This window comes from Microcaecilia unicolor, chromosome 3, assembly GCF_901765095.1.
Source record: "Microcaecilia unicolor chromosome 3, aMicUni1.1, whole genome shotgun sequence".
NCBI lineage: Eukaryota > Metazoa > Chordata > Amphibia > Gymnophiona > Siphonopidae > Microcaecilia > Microcaecilia unicolor.
Window position 1 is genome coordinate 198600789 of NC_044033.1, and position 22650 is coordinate 198623438.

The 22650-nt window shown below is 49.4% G+C and overlaps 1 protein-coding gene across 1 annotated transcript in view; it reads right to left on the bottom strand.

Annotated features, from left to right (window-relative positions):
- The window catches only part of PDE4A (phosphodiesterase 4A), a 204170-nt gene that overhangs the window by 32838 nt on the left and 148682 nt on the right, over positions 1–22650 (bottom strand). The window contains exons 2-6 of the mRNA XM_030195292.1: positions 20271–20456; positions 17609–17645; positions 15405–15475; positions 10299–10348; positions 5635–5747 (exon numbers count right to left, since the gene is read on the bottom strand). Of these exons, the coding sequence (XP_030051152.1) occupies positions 5635–5747; positions 10299–10348; positions 15405–15475; positions 17609–17645; positions 20271–20456 (457 nt within the window). The remainder of the gene's footprint in view (positions 1–5634; positions 5748–10298; positions 10349–15404; positions 15476–17608; positions 17646–20270; positions 20457–22650) is intronic.

Genomic DNA, 22650 nt, shown 5'->3' on the forward strand with positions numbered 1-22650 from the left:
CTCCTCTCAGCCGCCTTTTCTCCAAGCTGAAGAGCCCTAGTCGTAAGTACAGAGCAGAACCCACTCAAGTTAGGGAAGGACAGTGCGTGGGCCGACAGCGCAGGAAGACGCAGGTAATAACACTCTGAGAGGAAGCAGGAGGAAGCAGAGCGCGAGGGGCTTCCTTCTGGTACAACGGGGGGGGGGGGGGGGGGGGGGGGGGGGGACGACAGCTTCTGGTTTTTAGTGGGGATCTGCTATTCCTTTCGGAATGAAAGCCACTCCGGCTTTTATTTCGTGTCTGGCACATGCCAGAAACTGAAACATTTTACAAATCCATCCCCCAAAATGATGGGGAAACCCCACGTAAAGAAAAAAAGTGCACACACACACACACACACACACACTATACAGAAGAAATGTGCTATCAGTGGCAACTCAGGACCTCACGGTTGGGCTCCACATTAAATACCCCAGAAATACCTCAGGAGCCTTATAAGGCAGAGTGTCAGACCACGCTTGGCACTGGAGGTGGGGGCAGTGGCGTACCAAGGGCGGGGCAGTGGGGGCGGTCCGCCCCGGGTGTCAATGGTTGGGGGGGTGCTCTGCTGGTGAGTTTCTACCAGCTCCATCCACCCAGCAGCTGTGCACTGCTGTAAAAGAAGAAAAATGCCTCGTCGGCCCTTCCCTCACTCTGTCCCGCCCTCGAGGAAATAGGACGTTACATCAGAGGGCGGGACACAGAGGGAAGGGCCGACGAGGCGATTTTCTTCTTTTACAGCAGTGCAGAGTCGCACGAAGCGCCGGGTGGACGGAGCTGGTAGACAGGTGGGGACTGGGTCGGGGGAGGGTGTCGTGTTACACCCGGGGGGGGGGGGGGGTGCCGTGCTGCCCTGTAGCCGGGGGGGGGGGGGGGGTTCGCGCAGCAGCGATCCACCCCAGGTAGCAGTGAACCACAGAACACCACTGGGTGGGGGGAGGGGCTCCCTTCTTCTAAAAGGATCTCCAGATGTTAGAAGAGGGAGAAAGAAGGCCTCTCCCCATTCTATCAGAGGGGATTGGAGGGGGAGGGGCTTTAGGGACACAGCCTGCCTCCCAGCTGGCCCTTCTTCTTCTGAGTTTCAAAATGCATCAGAGCGCCCATTCCCCACTCTGCCACCATTAACGTGAAATGCGAGAGGAGTGGCCCAGCGCTTAGAACAGCAGGTTGAGAACAAAGGGTTCAAATCCCACCTCTGCCACCGATGTCCCCTGCACAAACCACTTCTCTGTAGAAAACTCAGCCAGTAAGCTCTCTGCGGCAGGGACCAGCCTACAGTTCCTGAATGTAGCTCGCCTTGACCACAGGTTTGGAGCCATCAAATTTAGAATTCAAATAAGTGTTTAAAAAGTTGTTTGATTGCCGAGTTACTTCATTTCATTGCGTGGAAATAAAAGTTTAAAAATAAGGAGAGACTTTTTTTTTTTTACTGAACTAAATACAAGACAATCTTTGGGGAGCCGATGCCCCCTTCCTTGGATCTCAACAGAAAGATATCATGGGATTTGGGGGTTGTGTGGAGGGGAGGGTGTTTGCCCCAGACCCAATGCCAGGGGCCAGCGGCCCAGTTCAAACCCTGGCTGGATAGTGACTGCAGAGGTCCAGTGGGGGAGGGGGGAATTATTGGTGCACTGAAAACTAAACCATTCCATGATTCTGTCCTCCAGTTCCCAGTTAAAAAGGGGTGTGGGCTCATGGAAATGAGACATCAGGGTGCTAAATTTGACTGGGAATATTTAGGGGTTGGGGGAAGGTTTGCAAGTACCCAGGCCAGCACTGATGAGGTAAAGTATAACCTCCCCCCAACCTCCTTTACATGAAAGAGAGGTCCTGCTGGTTACAGAGCAGCTGGGAAAGAGACCCTTCCCCCTCCATGCACGCACTGTTCAGGGCTGCTGCCCCTTTAAATGAGAAGGGGCTGGAGAGATGCCTATGTACCCCAGAATAACACTCCTCCTGCCTTTGCTGGTGACTGGCTATAAACCACATACAGAGAAAGGACATAATAGCCCCCCCCCCATCTCCACTGCTCCCCCCTACCCCCATCAAACAACTGCAGCCTGTGCATACATCAGCTCACCATGAGCAATAACACATCAGGACCCCCTCCCCAGCCCCTTAGCACCCTTCATCTTGAGGGTGACCCCCACCTGCACAGCCTTCACTGCCTCATCCTTCAAACACATAACCCCCGTCCCTCAATACGGGAAGCGCCCCCTCCTCTCTCCCTCCCCCCTTCCCACTAGCCAAGGTCACAGACAACCACAAGCAGAGAAGCTAGGAGCCTTCCCTGCTAACTGGCTGATGCACCCATGTCTGAGCCGATTCATGGACACGGATACATGTCTGGCCAGCACAAGTACATTCCACATGCAGTTACACACTCGTGTGAGCCTGGACGTCACACGTGCAAACGTCCGATCGCTTCTGAGCTTCATGTGTCTTCTCCAGACTGTAAGCTCTACAGGGAAGGGACAAACTCTTCTCTACATCTGTATGTGCCTCACAGCACTGTATAAATTAATTGAAATAATAGAATAGGTACATGCCCTCCACCCCACCATGCACGCTTGGCAAATCATGAGAACGTGAGACCAAATCCCCTCACCCCAGCCCCCCCCCCCCCCCCCCGAGGTCACATTTACCTGGTCCCACCAGCCAACCAGCCATGGCTTGGAGCATGTTTCACAGAAAAAATCCACCAGTGGCATCTTCCGTCCTCACAGGCGAATGCTCCGGGAGAGCTGGGGAGGGGGTCGCCCGATGGGGGACTGCGCTACGTTGGGAGATCGGTCTTAGGGGTCTGGGGGGAGGACACAGGTTTGGTACTCTTCCTTCTTTCCTCCCCGTCCCTTGTGGTGGCGACAGGCCTCAGTGAAGGGGTGGTGGTGGGGTAAGGGGTATGGCTCCACTCCAGCTTGGTTGCCCGTGTTTCCAGGCTCGGTGGCGGGGGATGCGGACGGAACGATGGGGGGAAGTGGGGCTGAAGGCAATTTGGACTCCTCTAATATCCCAAATACAATGATATATTCCCAGTGTGATATGTCCGGACCATGGTGGGTAAGTCGGCTGCAGAGATCATCCCTCCCGTGAAAAGAAAAAAAGGATTAAAAATGTTTTAAAGAGCCACATAAAAAGAAAACAACTCCAGCTGTCCCTTTTCACATCTCTGTCTAGTGCTGGGTTTCTTCTCCTCTGTCTCCCTCTTTTATAAGGAAAATGCAAAATTCGAACTAGGCCACGGCCTTTTATAAAACAAGGGGGGAAAACAAATCTACAGTAAAGCCCCCTTCAAACCACAAAATGTTTCTCCCCCCTCCTCTATCTACTGCAGAGAAGTACAGAGCGACCTCAGAATGCAGCGCAGCCGGGGCTCCTGGCAAAAGCACCCCCCAAAAAGCTCGGCCTGACTTTTCTGGTTACATTTTGATAACCCTCTCTTCTCCCCACCTCCCCTGTTTTTTCTCCTTTTATCTTCCTGACTGCCAAAGCATTGGAGGCCCAAGGCCGGGGAGCATAGGATGCAGAGCGGGAGCACTAGGTCAGAGAAAGCATCTCATGGCACAGACAGGAAAAACAGCAGCAAAGCCAGCATCAGCATCCCTCGGAGGATGGAAACCGTCTCTTCTTAGCCCCCTCTCCCTCCCCCCCACAAAAAAAGATAGCGGGGAGAGCCGTGGCCCAGCACGAGAGAAGAGAGGCCCCCCGCACCCCACCGCCAACCCCCCTCCCCAAATCAAGCGGCTGATGGCACGGGGTGCCCCTCCTCCTTCATCGTTCGGTGGGGGCCACAGCGGTCATGGGAACCGCCATCAAAAAAAAAAAAGGAAGAAATCCCGTAGCCTTTCTCCAGGGAATGGAGTGTGTGTGTGTGTGTGTGGGGGGGGGGTTGGGCTGTCTTCTCTCTCCCTCCCTCCCTCCCTCCCTCACTGCAGCACTGCTAGGCTAGGATGTGATGTCAGGTGCTGTGAGGAGAAGAGAGGGAGGGGAGGAGGGGATTAGAGGAGAGAGAAGATGTAGCAGAGGAGGGAAACTCCGCCCCCTCTCCCTCTCTCTCCCTCCTCCCTCTCTCTCCCAACCATCCAACAACCATTTCCACAGAGCAAAAGTCCCGAATGTTGGATTTCACAAAACAGCCTGAGGCTTCCACTATACACCCTGCTCCAGACTGGGAATGGGGGGTTATTCAGTCCTCCCAGTGGTGCAACACCAGCTGCCTTGGAACCCCCCCCCCCCCCCACATCAGCACAGCTCAGCATCTGGTCAGAACACTTCCTGCACTCTCTGGCCAGTCAGAGAGGGATGAAGAGGGGCTAGAAATGCCCCTGGGGTTGAAGGGAGGGGGCTTCTACCTTTTCAGGGCTGTTTTTAATGAGATGTTATAGTAACTGAGCTGTCCTAAGGCCTGCATTTAAGCACAGGTGTCATAGACAAATGCCTAAGGTACCCTTAGCTATGTGCAATATGATCTCTGGGGGGGGGGGGGGGCAGGGAGAAAACCTCCCCTCCCCACGGCATCTTAAATCTGGCCCTGCCTGTCCTGCGCTTGGCTTTCGGGCCAGGGGGGTGTCACTGAATTCTGTCTGACCCGGTGAATAACATGCAGAGTATGGCTCATGGAACTGACTCCAGCCCCTCTTGTACGTCTGGGTCTGTGCCTCTGTACAGTGCTGTGTAAACCTCTTGCTCTACTGCTTGAATTTATCCACCTGCAGGAGTCTCTCATAATTTCTGGGTTAGCTAGCTACAGACTCAGCCTCCTTTTTGAGCCACTTCTGAAACGGTCTATTCAGATATTTGATAGAACTGAGACCTGAATGAGGTCGGGGATTGTGTGTGGGGGGTGGGGGGGGGAAGGGGAAGGGTATTTAAAAGCTCCTGGGAGCAGCCATGTGGCACTAAAGACTCCACCTTCAGCCTTTGCCCTGACATAAACTGGTAAGTCATTCACAGTAACACATCTCCAGGTGTCAAACCACAAAATCCCTCAAAGCCCTTTCGGAAAGGAGTTCCGCAGCTGTCATTCAGCTCTTCAACTCAGCTATGGCCCCCCCCAACTTTTTCATGGCCAGGCCCTAGTACATATACCGATATCCCCAGAATAACCAGTGCGGACCGGGCAGCAAAAGTACATTTTCAGTCCCCCCTAAAATGTACTAAATGACCTATATATAGGTCATCTGGACACTTCCTCCACCTGTCCAGGCTTAAATCGGTCATCCCTTCACGAGCCACACACAGGTCCTCAAGCAGGCTTGGCAACCAGAGGACAGGTCAGGACCACGGTACCTCGTTCAACCAACAGGCTGGTTCCCCAACCCTTCTGCAGGAGGTCCCAGTGCATCTCCCTCCCCTCCATCCCCGGGCGTTCATAAACCCATGTGCAGATTCCCCCGCCACCAGACTGCCACAACCATATACACGGCACGCCTGGCACAATCGTATTCCTCAAACCGCCCTTCTATCCCAGATCATGTCGCGATCCATGATCTGCTTCCCCCTCCCCCCTTTAATCTCTCCCGCCCTCTGTGCCAATGGTGCTTCTCAAGGGAAGAGTTGAGCGCCGGGGTTCCTGAGCCTGAAAGAACAGTGTAGTCTTAACTTTGATGCCTTACCTTGGTCGACGCCATGTCACTGACCGAGCGGTACGTCTGGATGGTCTCCAGCTGATCCAAACACCAGTCCAGTTCCTCCAGGGTTTCTTTGGCCATTTGCTGATAGGTCTCCTCTACGGAAAGGAAGGGCATGGGGTGAACAGTGGACCACGGGCACAATACAGACCTCCCATTCCTGCACTGCCCTGGCAGCTAAAGGTTCCTATCCATCCCCCCTTCCCCCTCTTCCTCTCCCACTGCCATCCCAGCCCGCTCAGGGCTACCGTATCTGTCACATTGGCATACGGGTTGGCTTATTGGGAGGGAGAGAACTGTAGCCGGCCACCTGCCCCTATATACAGGAAGCAAGAGGTGCTCATTTCCGGCTAGTCAGAGGGCACCAACGATAGGAGCTGATTCCTCAGCAGAGACAAATGCCAGCCAGGGGCTTCCTGTATGCGATATATGGTAATCACCCCCACCCCGTGGGTTTCCTGTGCAAGCTGTCACTTTCTATGAACTTCTGTGCTATTATTATCACCAGGAAGGGGGTGGGGGTAGTTGTATTTTGTATTTGTGGGTTTATTTGGCAAAGAGCAGAAGACAGCACCCCCTCCTCCCCACCCCGAAGAAGCTACTCTTAATAGACTCAGCTAAATCAGTGGCCCAGGGTTTAGAGCAAGGGGCTGAGAATCTGAAAGGCTAAGGTTCAAATCCTACTTCCTTCTGCTTTCCCCTCCCTGCCGATGCTCCTTGTGACCTTGGGCAAGTCACTTCTCCTCAGGTACTCGCTCATGAGCTCTTTAAGGCAGGACTCCCCTGTCCCTGAATTCTTAAAAAAAATAAGCCAACTTTGAGCCTTAGCTGGAAAGATGAGTTAAAATTCCAAAAATGATCATGACAATGCCAGTTCACTATTTGCCGGTACTAGCTTCAGAGAGAACACAGATTGAGCTTCGCGCTCCACTGTCACTTTGCAGTAATGATGCTTATTTTGGAAGCGCTATTTACGTTTTATTCTGGAATTTAGCAGTTCACAATGTATTAACATCTAAATCCTGACAATGCCAGTTCACTATTTGCCGGTACTGGCTTCAGAGAGAACACAGGTTGAGCTTTGCGCTTCACTGTCACTCTGCAGTAATGATGCTTATTTTGGAAGCGCTATTTATGCTTTACACTGGAATCTAGGAGTTGCATTAATATCTAAATCCTGATTTTATACAGCTGGGATACGAATGCGTAAAACTGAAAAAAAAAGCAGAAGCGTGGTCAGAAGACTGGATTTTGGGTGGGCACTAAATGTCCTCTTCACTCCACCCCCTCAAGGCGCTCCCCCCTCCCCCACCATGCTCAACTCTTAAAAGAAATTCTAAGTACCTGAGCTGGTGGGGATCCTCAAAGCTCCGCCAGCTGAAGATCACCTTGAAGGCGCCCAGAAAGTCCTGTGCTCATTCCAGAGCTGCTGACCCTGCGTGGAAACTGAGCGTGCACAGGGGTGCCACCGACAGCTGAGCCGAGGACAGGTGTTTCTGGGCACGTTCGGGGGAGATCTTCAGCTGGCGGGGGTTGGGTGATCCCCGCCAGCCACCGCAGCAGTGTGCCACTGTCAGGTGGGTCTGGACCCACCCAGACCCGCCTGTGACTATGCCACTAGGAGGAAGTTCACGGGGGCGTGGTCTGAGCATGTGTTGGGTGAGTCCAAAAAATAGACATTTATTCCTCATTTTCAGAAGGAGAATGAATGTCTATGTCCAAAGAGATGGACGGCAGGAACTAGACCTGCTCCCGAGAAATCTAGGTTTCAGAAACGTTTTCCTATTGAGTGTTGCGCTAGAGGGATTAGGACACATTACCCTCTTAACCCTCCTGTAGCTGCTGATGTGAAGCTGGCAAGGGATACCTCAGCTCTGTGACAGCTCTGGGAAAAATAAACGTTTATGTTTCTGAAATGACTAAGATAAACGTTTCTGTTCTGCCACAAGATGATTCTGTTTCTGTTTTGCCTTGTTGATAAACTCGTAGCCAGCGCATAAACGTCTGTTTCTCCCTGTATTGCAGAGCCAGCTCTAGTCTGGCAGACCCTGTTCTCAGATACTGGCAGAACTTGAGACATCCTGGCCTGGACAACATGTGTATTAGAGGCTATATGGACTGTACAGGTCTTTCTCTGCAGTCATCTACTATGTTACTATGTTATGTTATAACAGGTCTAATGTGTTCATCGCCAGAAGGACATTTGAAGTCCTGGGCTGCAGGATTACAGAGCAGCCAGAGGCCTGGTCCTGGGACACACTGACTTCTAACAGCTGGGCCCTGATTGACCTTTACCCTTTGCACCCATATCATCCCACCGGGGCCAGGGGAGAGCAGCAAGTCGCCTTCATCAGGGGAGGTCACTGCAGTGAGTCATGAACCTCAGGGGGGCAGAACGGACCCCTAACTCCCTGTGTTCATGCCTCTCTCTCTGCTGTTTTTTCCTTCCTGCCACAGTCATTCCTGTTTGCTGCGGTCTCATTTTCATGTGTCTTAACTGTTTTCCTCTCTCTCTCTCTCTCTGTCCACTCCCAGAATACCAAATGATGTGTCTCAGAAATGCACTGCCAGGGTGGGAGCCAGGGCAGTGCAACAGGGGTCTTGCCCTAAGCGCTGTATTTTAGCAGGAGGAGGTCTATAAAATAATGAGTGGAGTGGAACGGGTAGATGTGAAGCATCTGTTTACGCTTTCCAAAAATACTAGGACTAGGGGGCATGTGATGAAGGTACAAAGTAGTAAATTTAAAATTAATCCGAGAAAATTTTTCTTCACTCAATGTGTAAGTCAACTCTGGAATTCGTTGCCAGAAAATGTGGTAAAGGCGGTTAGCTTAGCGGGGTTTTAAAAAGGTTTGAATGGCTTCCTACAGGAAAAGTCCATAGACCATTATTAAATGGACTTGGAGAAAATCCACTATTTCTGGGATAAGCAGTATAAAATGTTTTGTACTTTTTTGGGATCTTGCCAGGTATTTGTGACCTGGGTTGGCCACTGTTGGAAACAGGATGCTGGACTTGAGGGACCTTTGGTCTTTCCCAGTATGGTAACACTTATGCACTTATGAGAACTGGCAGTTTCAGCCGCAAGCCATGTCCTTGGCCTTTGGCCCCCCTCCCCTCCACTACCATCACTTGCTTATAGCAGATTAGCAGATGTGTGCATGGAGTCAGAGGCCAGGAGGAGGTGATGCTGAACTGCCTGCTTCCGGACCCTCTACTCCTGTTTCTATGGCGCCTTCTACTGGCAGGCAGTGGCTGCATCGCCTATGATCTGGCCAGTCCGATGTGCAGTGGCTTGTCTTAAGAAACTCCTAAAAACATTAGCACAGACTTCCCCTACCCCTCAGTACTGAGCAGTGTGAGACCGAGTCTTCCTTCACAACCCTGAATTCTGCTTCTTCCTCCCCTGGGAGTAGGAATGATGTGAATACTTCCACACATCAGTGTAGTTGATGGGAAATAATTCACGCTGGCTACTATTCCCCTGCTCAGAAGAGCTTACGTAATAAACCCAAGCCCAGGGGCTTAAGTGACTTTGCTGAATTTTATGCATCGAGTGGGTTAAGTGACTCTGCCAAAGTTCATGCATCGAGTGCCGAAGGATTTGCATTGCTTGGGGGTTAAGGGGTCCTTTTACTAAGCCGCGGTAAAAAGTGGTCTGCGGTAGTGTAGGCGCGGATTTTGGGCGCGCGCAGAATTATTTTTCAGTGCACCTACAAAAAAAAAATACCTTAAAAAAATTTTTTCACAAAATTGCCGCACATCCATTTCAGGTCTGAGACCTTACCGCCAGCCATAGACCTAGCGGTAAAGAATTTGGGCGGTAATGACCTATGCGCATCAGATGCCACTCGGCGTGCCTCCACTACACGTGTCCGAAAAAAAAAATACTTTGTAGACGCATGCCAAAAATGAAATTACCGCAAGAGGCACATGGTAGTCGGGTGGTAAGTCCATTTTGGTATGCGTTGGGAGTGTGTAGACCCTTACCCAGCTTAGTAAAAGGGGACCTACGTGACTTAAAAGAAAGTCGAGCATCAGGTGGGGATTCATTGACTGCTAAAGGACCTGCATTTAGGGTAATGGATGGATTTTTTTTTTTAATTATTTGGTAATGGATGGATTTTTAGGTCTGTATCACTGCTTTCTCACTATTCCCCCAGGAGGAATGTTACAATGACCAAGTGAGAGGTGGGAAACAACTCTGGGGATGTGGGGAGAGGTCTTTGAACTAGGCCTCGTGTGGGCAGGCTTACCCCTTTCCCCCTCCCTGTGCTCGTGTGTTAGAGTGTGTGTGTGTGTGAGCCGTGGTGTTTTTGCGCCCTATGCTCGTGTGCTGCAGTGTGTGCGTGTCAGCCGTGTTGCTTTTGCGCCCTGTGCTCGTGTGCTGCAGTGTGTGCCTGTGAGCCATGGTGTTTTTGCGCCCTGTGCTCGTGTGCTGCAGTGTGTGCGAGTGAGCCATGGTGTTTTTGCGCCCTGTGCTCATGTGCTGCAGTGTGTGCGTGTGCGCTGTGGTGTTTTTGTGCCCTGTGCTCGTGTGCTGCAGTGTGTGCGTGTGAGCTGTGGTGTTTTTGCGCCCTGTGCTCATGTGCTGCAGTATGTGCGAGTGAGCTGTTGTGAAGGTGCCTTTTTATAAAGTGTTTTCATACCTGAAAGTGTGGCCTTATGAACTGTGCACTGAATGCCGAGCGGAGACCTCCTGTGGGTGAAAGAAACAGAGGTACAGTGAAAGTGATGGATCCTGCCCACAGCGCCACATGGGAAGGGGGAAGGGGAGATAACAGGATGTCAGGTCTTGTCTGCTCATCCATGGCTCAGTTATATCAAAGTGCTGCTTGCTAGCTTATGGGGGGCGGGTTGGCAGCCACGAGAACACCACAGTGACCACAGCCGGCTAAAACCCCACTGATGGAGCACTGAGTTCGTATCAAGGGTGCATGACTGTACCTGTGGCCCTGTCTTTTGCATTCGATCACTGCCTTACACAGTTCAGAATACACCAGAAAGAGCCTGCATGGGGAGGGAGTGGGCAGGGAAGCACCTGTCAAAAACCGCCCTCCCGCCAGGAGCGAACTCTTGCCTTCCACACCTCTCTGTGCCAAAGGATGAAACAGAGCGATGCAGCCCAGGGCCCCTTATCACACAATTAAAATGAAAACACACCCCAACAGCAGAGCAATACAGGGGGGGGGGCAGTTATTAATGTCCCAGTAATTTCAGGTCACATATGAAAAAGAAAATTCAAAAGTCTATATGAAAGGAATAGAAAAACAGAATCTCTTTTTCTTTCAAAGCTTAGGTCCTGCAAAACTGGACAGACCATTATCAGAGATTTTTCAGTCTCTTAACCTCTGAATTTTGGACTCACATCTTTCAAACATGTTCAGGTCATAGCCAGCGGTTTTTCTAAACGCTGGCCACAATCTCTAACCCCAGGAAAGTGAGTGGTGGACTTATCCGGAGAGTGCCGACATGCAGTCCAGTTGCCCGGATCATTTCTGGCACCATTCGGACAGGGTTGGGACCATCAGGAGTGATTTTCAGCTGCATTGTGTGGCTGAAAATCACTGGATAGACTCAGCCAGGGGAAGTTATCTGGAGAGGAGGTGCTGCTACCCAAATAAGCACCTTTAAATATCAAGCCTTTTTGGTCTTAACAAGAAAATGACAATTTTTGGACATTTGTTATGGTGATTATCAGAAGTAGATGCTAAATCGACCCCCCCCCCCCAGGTGGATCCAATCAGATGTGCTCAGCCTTTGCTGCTCACTGACTGGATAGCAGGGGGGGCAGGGGGGGCAGGGGGGACTGTGGAAGAAAGATGGAATTAACTATTTCAAAAAAATATACAAAGCAAAAATATTCCTCTCCTCAAATCCCGCAGCACCGATCCCATGGTGTTCCTACACCACAGCTGAACCCAGCCCTCACACCACGATCCCTACTCCCCCCCCCCCCCCCCATCACACCTGCTGGCACAGCTCAAAGCACTGGAGGCTGCCAATCCCCATCATCTAATTATGCTTCCCTAAAATATACTTTGGGAAACTATCGACTTTAAAGCTGTCTCCCGTTCCCCAGGTGCAGTCCCAGGGGTGCAAATATACAGTCCAAAACTCATTCCATGCCCTATGTCTCCTCAAGAAAACTGTCCCCTAGGCAGGAACCCTAGACAGCTCATTCCTCCAGCAAATTCTGGCTAATACCATCTTTAAAACATGTTAAAAATCCAAATTTTGGGCCCTTGTACTAAAGCGAGCTTAGTGTGCGAGAAAAGGCTTACGCAAAATGCATCACAGTGTTTTGCAGTAATTTACCTGTTTAGGGAAAGGGAAATGGGACTTGATATACCACCTTTCTGAGGTTTTTGCAGCTACATTCAAAACAGTTTCCATATATTCAGGTACTTATTTTGTACCAGGGGCAATGGAGGGTTAAGTGACTTGCCCAGTGTCACAAAGAGCTGCAGTGGGAATTGAACCCAGTTCCCCATGATCAAAGTCCACTGCACTAACCACTAGGCTACTCCTCCACTAGCAACAGTCCATGTAGAAGCCTGCCCTTGCAGATCAGCAGACTCACAAAAACAGAAGCCTGCGCGGCCGCGTTGCTGATCTGCAAGGGCAGGCTTGTACATGGAATGTTGCTAGTGGAATAGCAACATTCCATGTAGAATCTCCAATAGTAGGAACAGAATCTCAATAGTAGCAACATTCCATTTAGAATTTCCAATAGTAGCAACATTCCATGTAGAATCTCAAATAGTAGCAACAGAATCTCAATAGTAGCAAAATTCCATCTAAAATCTCCAATAGTAGCAACATTCCATGTAGAATCTCCAATAGGGAAAGGGAAATGGGACTTGATATACCGCCTTTCTGAGGTTTTTGCAACTACGTTCAAAGCGGTTTACATATATTCAGGTACTTATTTTGTACCAGGGGCAATGGAGGGTTAAGTGACTTGCCCAGAGTCACAAGGAGCTGCAGTGGGAATCGGACTCAGTTCCCCAGGATCAAAGTCCACTGCACTAACCACTAGGCTACTTTTAGACACAGTAACACACGCATTACTTATTTTTAAAAAATATTATAGCAGGAGGCACGTCATGTGCGAAGAACGTGGAAGCGTTAACCGAGTAGTGTGTTAGGATTAGTTACGATTAGCATGTGATAACAGGTTAACATGGAAGCAATTGCCCCCCTGGATTCTATAGAGCGTGACTGAAATTGCGCATGCAAATCCGGTCGTATTCCGGATTTACATGCAAAATTTTGTGAAGTGGTCCACATAAGTTCTAATGCGCATTGCCAAAAAGGGGGTGTGGCCAGGGGCATGCAATGGGCAGACCATAGGCATTCTGAAACTCTGTGCGCAGGGTTACAGAAAGTACCTGCTCCGCGTCTAACCTAGGCGCTGGTGTTTACAAGACATTTTACTTGGCGTAAATGGACATGCATAGAGTTAGGTGCGGGCATGGCCGCTAGGCGTATTCTATAAAATGTGCCTAAATCTAGGCGGTTTACAGAATACGCCTAGCAGTGGCATAGCTACAGGGGGGGCCATTAAAATGAGCATGCACAGCGACTGAAAACAGAACAGGGCGCCAGGCAATGTGAGACCAGCATGGGACAAATGCTTTAGCTGGTGTGGGTTGGGGACCCCTGCCAGCCAAGGTACCTTCGCAGTGGCGGTGGGGCAGTGGGGCGGACAGCTGCGGTGGCAGGGAGGGTGGAAGTGGCGGCAGGAGGGCTGCGGCAGCAGGGAGGGTGGAAATGGCGGCAGGAGGGCAGTGGCTGGGAGGCGGGCCAAAATGTGCCCCCCCCACCTTGGGCTCTGACCCCTCCACCCGTTGAGGTCTGGATATGCCCATGACACCTAAACGGAAATATTTTCAACACAGATTTTTTAGGCGCCAATGTAGAATCTAATCCTTAGCGCCTCATGTTCCCGAGTTCATTTTATTTTGCAGGTCCTGAACACTAACAAGACAAATTAGCTCAGGACCTGATTAAAGAAAAACAGAAAAACCCTAAACACTGCTGCATTGAATCTGGGCTTAGCACGTGTGAAAGTCCTGTGTTAAAATGCGCTAAGGCGTTTTTTTAAATGTATTTTAGTGAAAGAGCTCCTTTATTTGTTACAAAGGTTTTAGAATAAGGAGATCTGATGGAGGATGATGGGGTCAGACAGATCCTTTATACTGGCATGAGGGGTTAACTTTAAAAAAAATCGGTTGGGTCTGATTAACTGGAGGAGACTTATTTTTTCCCAGATTATAAAGCTGGGTGAGCTCAGAATTACCCTTAAAAATCAGAAATTGAGGACAGAAGAACACGACTGCTGACACTCAATCCCTGAATGCCTCAGAAGCCCCAAACTTCAGCACTGAGCTGGCAGCCCCCAGTGGTCAGGAAGGTGGCAGAGGAATTAAGAGCGGCACTTCTGAAACCTAATGACAACTATGTGATACCTGGCATGCTCTCATAAGCTTAACATCAGCCTGTGACTTTAAAGGGACACCTGTCTCCTGGTTCCTGCACCCTGGAGCATATCACCAGTCAGCGAATTTAAAGGGACACCCATCTGATTCCTGCACCTTGGAGCTTAACATCAGCCTGTGACTTTAAAGGGACACCCGTCTCCTGGTTCCTGCACCCTGGAGCACATCACCAGCCTATGAATTTAAAAGGACACCCGTCTCCTGGTTCCTGCACCCTGGAGCATATCACCAGTCAATGAATTTAAAGGGACACCCGTCTCCTGGTTCTTGCACCCTGGAGCATATCACCAGCCAGTGAATTTACCCATCTTCTGGTTCCTACACCCTGGAGCACATCATCAGCCTTTGAATTTAAAGGGATACTTGTCTCCTGGTTCCTGCACCCTGGAGTATATCACTAGTCTGTGTCTTAAAGGGTCACCCGTCTCCTGGTTGGTATTCTTCCTAATGCCACCCATGCAGGCCCATTGTCAGCTGCTCATATGCTGAAAAGTCACTATTTGAAAGAGCCGCTCCGTCAGTTGTTACTGAGCAGCTAAGTGCTACTCAAATAAGAACCTTCAAAATGAGCTGGTGGAATTTCATTTTTCATCTTCAAGAAAACCAGTTTGTAGCAGAAAAATACTTTTTCACAGCTGCGGTGCCTCGGCTTTACGCACTGCCTGCACCTTCCTCTTTTTCTCTTGCACACTCCCATCGTTGCCAGAGAGAAAAGGAAGCCAAGGGGTGGCACTCAGAGCCAGGGCTAGCCACAGCTGTGATTAATAGCCAGCCAGCCAGCTAGCCAGGCTCCATGGAGCTCAGAGCCCCCAAGAGCAAACTCTGTTCAGAATTTGCTGTTAATTTACACAGGGCCAGATACACCATAGACAAAAAAATCTGAAAATCCTTTTGTAGATTCCAGGGTAAGTTATTACTGAGAAGCACCGAGTTGTCCAATACTACTACTACTACTACTTATCATTTCTATAGCGCTACTAGACGTACGCAGCGATGTACACTGGACATGAAGAGACAGTCGCTGCTCGACAGAGCTCACAATCTAATTAGGACAAACAGGACAAATAAGAGATAAGGGAATAACAAAGGTGGGAATGATAAAATACGGGTACTTAACAAGTGAGCAAGGGTTAGAAGTTACAAGCTTGCTTCCATTCCCTCATCTTGCAATAGATGGATCCAGTCCTAATCTTACCCCTAACGCATGCATGGGTGAGGGGATAGGGGGGATGTTTGGAATTCAAGACTTACTTGTTCGTGGGAGTGGTAATGTTCGCCAGGATCGTGAAGTTGCTTCGTACACTGCGCAAACTTGCCAGCACCTGCCACAAACATTAGGAAAAAGTCAGTTGCCGCCACGCAGTGCTGCATGGTGAGGGGGGGGGGGCTGCGCCACGCCATGGGCCCGTCTCACCATCCAGCGCACTTTTACCAGTCACGAGAACTGCTGAATCCCTGTTTACCTTTAGTCCAGTTTTCCTCCCTAGCAGCGGCATCTCGGGGAGCAGCTTCGCAACGTTTTACTTCCTCATGATATTCCTAACCTGGCAGCGATTCCCGTACGCCGCTTTCCTTTACTGTCGCTGCCCCTCTGAAGTAACTTCCTGTTTTGTCAGAGGCTCGGGCAGCCACAGTAAAGGGAAGAGGCGAGTTCCGATGACGGCAGAGCAGTATATGGGAATCACTGCCGTTGCCAGGTTTGGAACGTCGCCGTGAAGAGGTACAACACCTGGGGGGGCATCTTGCCTTGGGCTGGCCCTGCACATAACACACCACTCACACACACACCAGCCCCTAAATATACACACAAACACACATCCACATGTGACCCCTTTCTCTACTGGAGCCCTTGGTGGAAGGAGCCCAGCAGGGAAAGCCATGAGTCCATTCAACACTTGAGAGTGCCCTGATTTGTGAAATCTTTTACCAAGCCGCAGTAAAAAGTGTCCTGTGGAAGTGTAGGAGCGGGTTTTGGGCGTGCGCAGAAATATTTTTCAGCACACGTACAAAAAAATGCCTTTTTTCTTTGCTGAAAATGGACATGCAGCAAAATCAAAATTGCCGCACGTGACCTTACTGCTAGCCATAGACCTGGTGGTAAAGAATCTGCATGGTAGCGACCTATGCGCATCCAAAAATAAAAAATATTTTGCATATGCCAGTCCAAAAATGAAATTACCGCAAGGGGCAGGCGTTGGCCGCGTGTAGATGCTTACGTGGCTTAGTAAAAGGGGCCCTCGGTGTGGGGTGGAGCTGATAATTATTATATAAGGGAGGACAATATTGTAGAGTTCGTCCTTGGTAGCCCGTGTTTAAGAATTCTATTACCCCGCCAAGTGACCCAGTGGAAAGAGAGAGGGGGTACCTGTTGAGCCAACCCTGACAGTAGAGTCAGGATCAGGGTCATTGCTGTTAACCCATTAGTGCCCAATGTTCCCATAATAAGCCATATGGGAACAAATTGATTTGTTCCCATATGGGAACGCTGGACACTAATGGGTTAATCTCCTTAGCCAACAGAGGAACCGAACTGCGGGCTGAGATTGGTGACTCTCGTCGCAAACCGGGCTCAAGGGAAGGACGCTGCCGGCCCGCGGCTGGTGATTTCTTTCAGGGTAAATCTCTGACAGACTGGGACGGTAACACTGGATCCACATCTCTGATGGTAATGGGGTTCCATCAGAGAAACTGACCATGGGGTGTTGGCTGGCTACAGGACGGGTGTAAGGGTTTTGCAGACGGAAAAGTTATCTGTTCTGTGACTCTGTAAGACCATGCCTGAGGTGGTGGAGAGGAAAACGGTAACGGAATTCAATCATGCGTGGGATAAACATAAAGGAATCCAGTTCAGAAGGAAGGGATCCTCAGGAGCTTAGCCTTGAATGGGTGGCAGAGACGGTTGGGAGACGGGGCTAGTGCTGGGCAGACTTATACGGTCTGTGCCAGGGCTGGTGGTTGGGAGGTGGGGATAGTGCTGGGCAGACTTATACGGTCTGTGCCAGGGCTGGTGGTTGGGAGGCGGGGATAGTACTGGGTGGACTTATACGGTCTATGCCCTGAAAAAGACAGGTACAAATCAAGTTAAGGTATACACAAAAAACTAGCATATATGAGTTTATCTTGTTGGGCAGACTGGATGGACCGGGCAGGTCTTTTTCTGCCGTCATCTACTATGTTACTATGTTATGCCATCATCACCGCATGCTGAGGACTATCATGTCAACCGTTACTTGGTTCTAATTTGTTAAATAAAGTTCAGTGGATTTTCTTGGCTCTCCTGATTACTGTGTGGTTCCTGGGTTGGAATCGGAGGGAACCTGAAGCAAGTTGCTCACACCCCGTCTCCTGAACCCCAAGGCCAGCTCTCGGAATAAACCAGAGTGCCTAACCTGACTAAGTAAGAGAAGCAGGTCAACACACACCACTCACAAACACACACACATGTGGTGGCCTACCTGGGCAAAGGGAGTGACGATCAAGTCTTCCACGTGTCTGTGAGGAGGCAAAACAGAAAAGAGAGAGGGGAAGTTACAACAAATCTGTGACTTCACCGTCCAGCTCCTGCTCTCCTGCATGAGGAACGCCCCCCCCCCCCCATTTGTCTATTATAGATTATTTTATTTACAGGCACATCAGAAGAGCGGACTGGCAAAATCTCATTCATCTGACAGCATTTGGAGAGGAGAGAATGTTATTACGAGCACAGTGATGTTCACAAAATTACATACGAGGTGTGGATGTGTCTTATGCTAATTTATCCCCTTTTGGAAAGAAAGAAACCCCTTTCCTTAAAGTATGTCCATATTTCCCACTAACTGGGAATTTGTGCTGGATTCCTGCCTGAGCATTTTGTTCTTTATTCTCCCAGAGTTCCATCTTCAGCTGTCTGTGCTGTCTTCATGCTCTAGGTATCATTTTAGTTTGATACTTGTGCATGGCTCTGTGCCATTGAGCTGTCAGTGCTGTATCCATATTCTAAGTTTATCTGTGTGATACCTGCACATGACTCCAATAAGGATGTGCCCTTCAGCTGTCTGTGCTGTATTTATGCTCTAGGTATATCAATGTGACACCTGCACAGGCCTCTGATAAGGATGTGCCCTTCAGCTGTCAGTGCTGTATTCATACTCTAGTTTTATCTGTGTGATACCTGTGCAGGGCTGTGATAAGTGTGTGCCCTTCAGCTGTCAGTGCTGTATTCATGCTCTAGGTATATTTGTGTGATACCGGTGTGGTTATTGAATATTCTGGAAGTGTCCTTGTGTGAGGGCACAGGAGGAGTCACGCACGTGGGAAAGGCACGGACGGCTGTGAGTGTGGGAAATTCACGTGCATCCATGAAAGGAAAACAGCAGGGGCATGACTGCAGCTGAAATCATCTATTTATAAGCAGCATCCACCCCCCCCCCACCCCACCCCAATATCCCTAGTGTCCATTTTCACATCCTACAAAAGCCAGGAAGCAGGGCAGAAGGAATCCGTCAGCTGCTGGGAACTGTCTTTTTCTGGCAGGAGTCAGCTTGGCCGCATCGCTTCTGATCCAGACTCTCCAGCGAATGAAGGAGTGTAGCCTTCTGCCTGCTGCTGCTTACATCAGGGATATATATACAAAAATCCCCCCCCCAAACAAAAGTACCTGCAAGTCAGCTCCAAAAAAACTGGAGTATCAAAACAGATAACTATGTTATCAAATCTTTCTTAATAATTTACTTGGGAGATAACGTTTTCCCACGAGCGTTCACTTATTTTACTGCATGAAGAAGGACCACTGCATTAAATACAGAAAAAATATTTTTGTAAATGAAAGGGGAATTCTCAGAGATTTTACTCACCCATGTGGGGATATCCACCCCAAAGGGCGGCCAAGCTTCTCGATCACTGAATATCCCCACTGACGTTTTTTTTACAGCAGACCCTGTGCCTACAGAAACTTTTCTCGGTGTACTTGTCCTTACAAGAATGCAACGACACACGGCAAAAACAGTAGGTTATAACTAGCTCCCCACAGAAAATCTTCTCAAAACATTGTATCATTGTATCGTTGCTCGAAACAAAGCAACTAAAATGTAAAAACGTAACACTTAACTCCTAGCTGCCGAGTGGGTAAGGATATATGTTAGCGGGCACACGTGTTTAAAATTCTTCCATGGATTGTGGAAGACAGAATCCAGTCCTTGAAGCGGGGCGTGAGAAAGGATCCCACCAGATGGAGAAACCGGACCACTGGGAGTTCGGATTATAGAAGAGTTGTGGTGCAACGGTTCCTGGGTAGGTCCTTACCAACTCGGGCAGCCACGAGTTGTGTTAACGCTTTTACATTTTAGTTGCTTTGTTTCGAGCTACGATACGATACAATGTTTTGAGAAGTAACTGTATATTGTTAAGAACAAATTACTTGAGACGTGGATATCCCCGCATGGGTGAGTAAAATCTCTGAGAATTCCCCTTTCATTTACAAAAAATTTAGGATAATATTTTTTCTGTATTTAATGCAGTGGTCCTTCTTCATGCAGCAAAATAAGTGAACGTTCGTGGGAAAACATTATCTCCCAAGTAAATTATTAAGAAAGATTTGATAACATAGGTTCTTACTGTTTTGATACTTCAGTGGAATTATGGAGCTTACGTCAGGGAGCCAGCACATCCCATTCACAGGCCTTCTGCAGAGCCCCTGGCTTTAGATATTATGAATTTATACTTTGTTAACCACCTAGAACAATCGGATTGTGCGATATATACGTTTTTAAATAAATAGAATCAACCCACAGCACCAAGGCTATACATATCCTGATGATGTACCACTGACGTGACCGTCAGTATCACCCCCTCCCTCATTCCCACAAACACCATGGATAGAATAATCTAGTGTTGAGAACTGTGGATCCCACCGCAGCCATGACCATGTGTTCAGCCAGGGGACTCCACCTTTGCTTCATCGCTGGTTCCTCAGACCTGCTCCCATAGACCACCAGAAGATTTATATAAGGAATTAGAGCAAAGGGAATGTTTTAGCCCCATGGACTGGTGAAGCTTATTAAATGAAAATGGCCCAGTACGCAGTATGTCAAACATGTGTTCACATACGTCATGAAGTTGGAGAATCTGGATCCTACTTACGATTCGCTGGCGACGGAAGAGTTCCGTGACATGGTTTTCGGAGACATGTCATAGTCGCTGTCGGACCGGTACAGGAAGGACTCCCGCCGCTGGCTCTGGGGAAAGCTAGGGTGTAGAACCAATCCAGGACTCGCCTGCGAGTCGATGGGGCTGCGGCCTGGAGAGGGGCCATTTTCGACGTCAAAGCTGCAGAAGAAAAGAGAGAGAAAGAAAGCAGTTAATACTCTAGAACTCATTCTCAGTCTTTGGCCTCACTTCATAATGGACAGATTCACTGCTGCTGCTACATCTTCCTCCACCAAGGACCTCTCTGCATCCATTCAACTTCGATCAACTCTCTTCCCCTCTCGCCTCCCGCATCCACCCAGCTCCGCTCTGCCCAGGACACCCAGCTGCGGGTTTTTCTGTGTTTTATGAAGCGTCGGCCCTGCTTGTCCATCTGGAATGAGGTCTCTTACCACAGTTCTGTCTGTGACGGGGAAACATTCCAAGAGAACATTCGCAGGACAGTTATGGGGAGAGGAGAGGGTTCACTGCATTGCTTCATGACAATGCTTCCCCGTCCTGAGGGCATGCTGGCAGGACAGATGATGCACAGAGCTCCATGGTGCAGCAGTCTCTGTGCATCATACGTGTTGTGAGGTGACGCCGGCCCAGGACAGGGAGCATCCTGTGCTTAACCGCGAGTGTTTTTTTTTTCTTTGTTGATATTGTTAAACAGGAAATAGAGCAGAAATGAGCTGGGCCTCATGAAGCAGCACATTAAAATCCCTCCCCCCACCTCACCCGGGAAGCCGTGATTATAGCAGTAAAAGGCTAGCATAAGCCGGAGGGGGGGGGGGGGTGCCTGGGTCACAACAAGTCATTGGGAGCAGGCTGTGCCAATCCTGTTTCCCCCAACCCCCAGTGCATGCAGGGAGATGTAGTCCCTGTTTTGAGTGGAGGCGTGGCCTAGTGGTTAGAGCACCCGGTCTTGCAATCCAGAGGTGGCCGGTTCAAATCCCACTGCTGCTCCTTGTGATCTTGGGCAAGTCACTTAACCCTCCATTGCCTCAGGTATAAACTTAGATTGTGAGCACTCCTGGGACAGAGAAATATCCAGTGTACCTGAATGTAACTCACCTTGAGCTACTACTGAAAAAGGTGTGAGCAAAATCTAAATTAAGTAAACATTATTAAAGTGCATGGAAACCTCACCCATTAAGTAGCTTTTCACTACGCAGTGTTTGAGAAGCTGCAGCGCACCACAGGAGAGGAATAGGAAGCATGTGTCATGCTCTCGGTCACCTTGTGTAGCTCAATGGGAAAGAAACAAAGTCCTGTGCCATGCTGGTACGAACTCATAAGCCAGCAGATAACCTACAAACAATGCTCACATCAGCGACATCAGCGTTTACACCGAGATCCCTTTACACACGTAGTAAAGAAGCTGTAGCACGTGGCAAGTTTCTGCCAACCTTTTGCTGTGCCTTATGCCTTCATTTACTGCAAATGTACAGTGGCTACCTGCTTAAATACTGGTTAATTTTATCAACGCTATTTTGGATCCCATCTAAGAAAGACAGAAGAACTTCACTGTCATAGAAAGAGAGCAGAGGGAGCAGGCACAGAGAGATCTGCCCTGGGGTCTCACACACACACATTTACACAGAATGACCCAGCCCAGGATTAGAACTGAGGCACAGGGGGATAAAGTGACTGATCCTGAGGTCACACACAGCCAGTGACAGAGGCGGGGATTGGCACAACAGGAAGAAATGTTTTTTCACTCAAAGAATAGTTAAACTCTGGAACTCATAGCCGGAGGATGTAGTAACAGAGGTTAACATATCTGGGTTTTAAAAAGGTTTGGACAAGTTCCTGGAGGAAAAGTCCAGACATGGGGAAGCCACGGCTTGGAATTTGGTAGGGTTTCTGCCAGGTACTTGTGACCTGGATTGGCCACTGTTGGAAGCAGGATACTGGACTAGATGGACCATTGGTCTGACCCAGAATTCTTATGTTCCCAAGGGGTTAAAGTGACCGACCATGAAGTAAAACACAAAGCTAGTGACAGAGGCGGGGATTAGAACTGAGGCACACTGAGATAAACTCAACCAGAAGAAGTTGCAGGAGGAGAGCAAGTGACAGACCTGGGGATTAGGACATGGCTGATTCACAGTTTCAGGCATCCATGATCTCTCTTGCCACCTCCCCACCTATTGCTTCCGTTTCATGAGAGCGTGTTTAAAAAATATTAACTGTGAACAAGAAAATGCAGAGCCAGCACTGCTCACTAGTGGAATCAGAAAAACTGGGAAAAAAGGAGGAGCGATACAAGTGTGTGTTTGTGTCACACTGTGTAAGGCTAAAACTTTTTTTTGTGTGTGGGTGTCTGTGT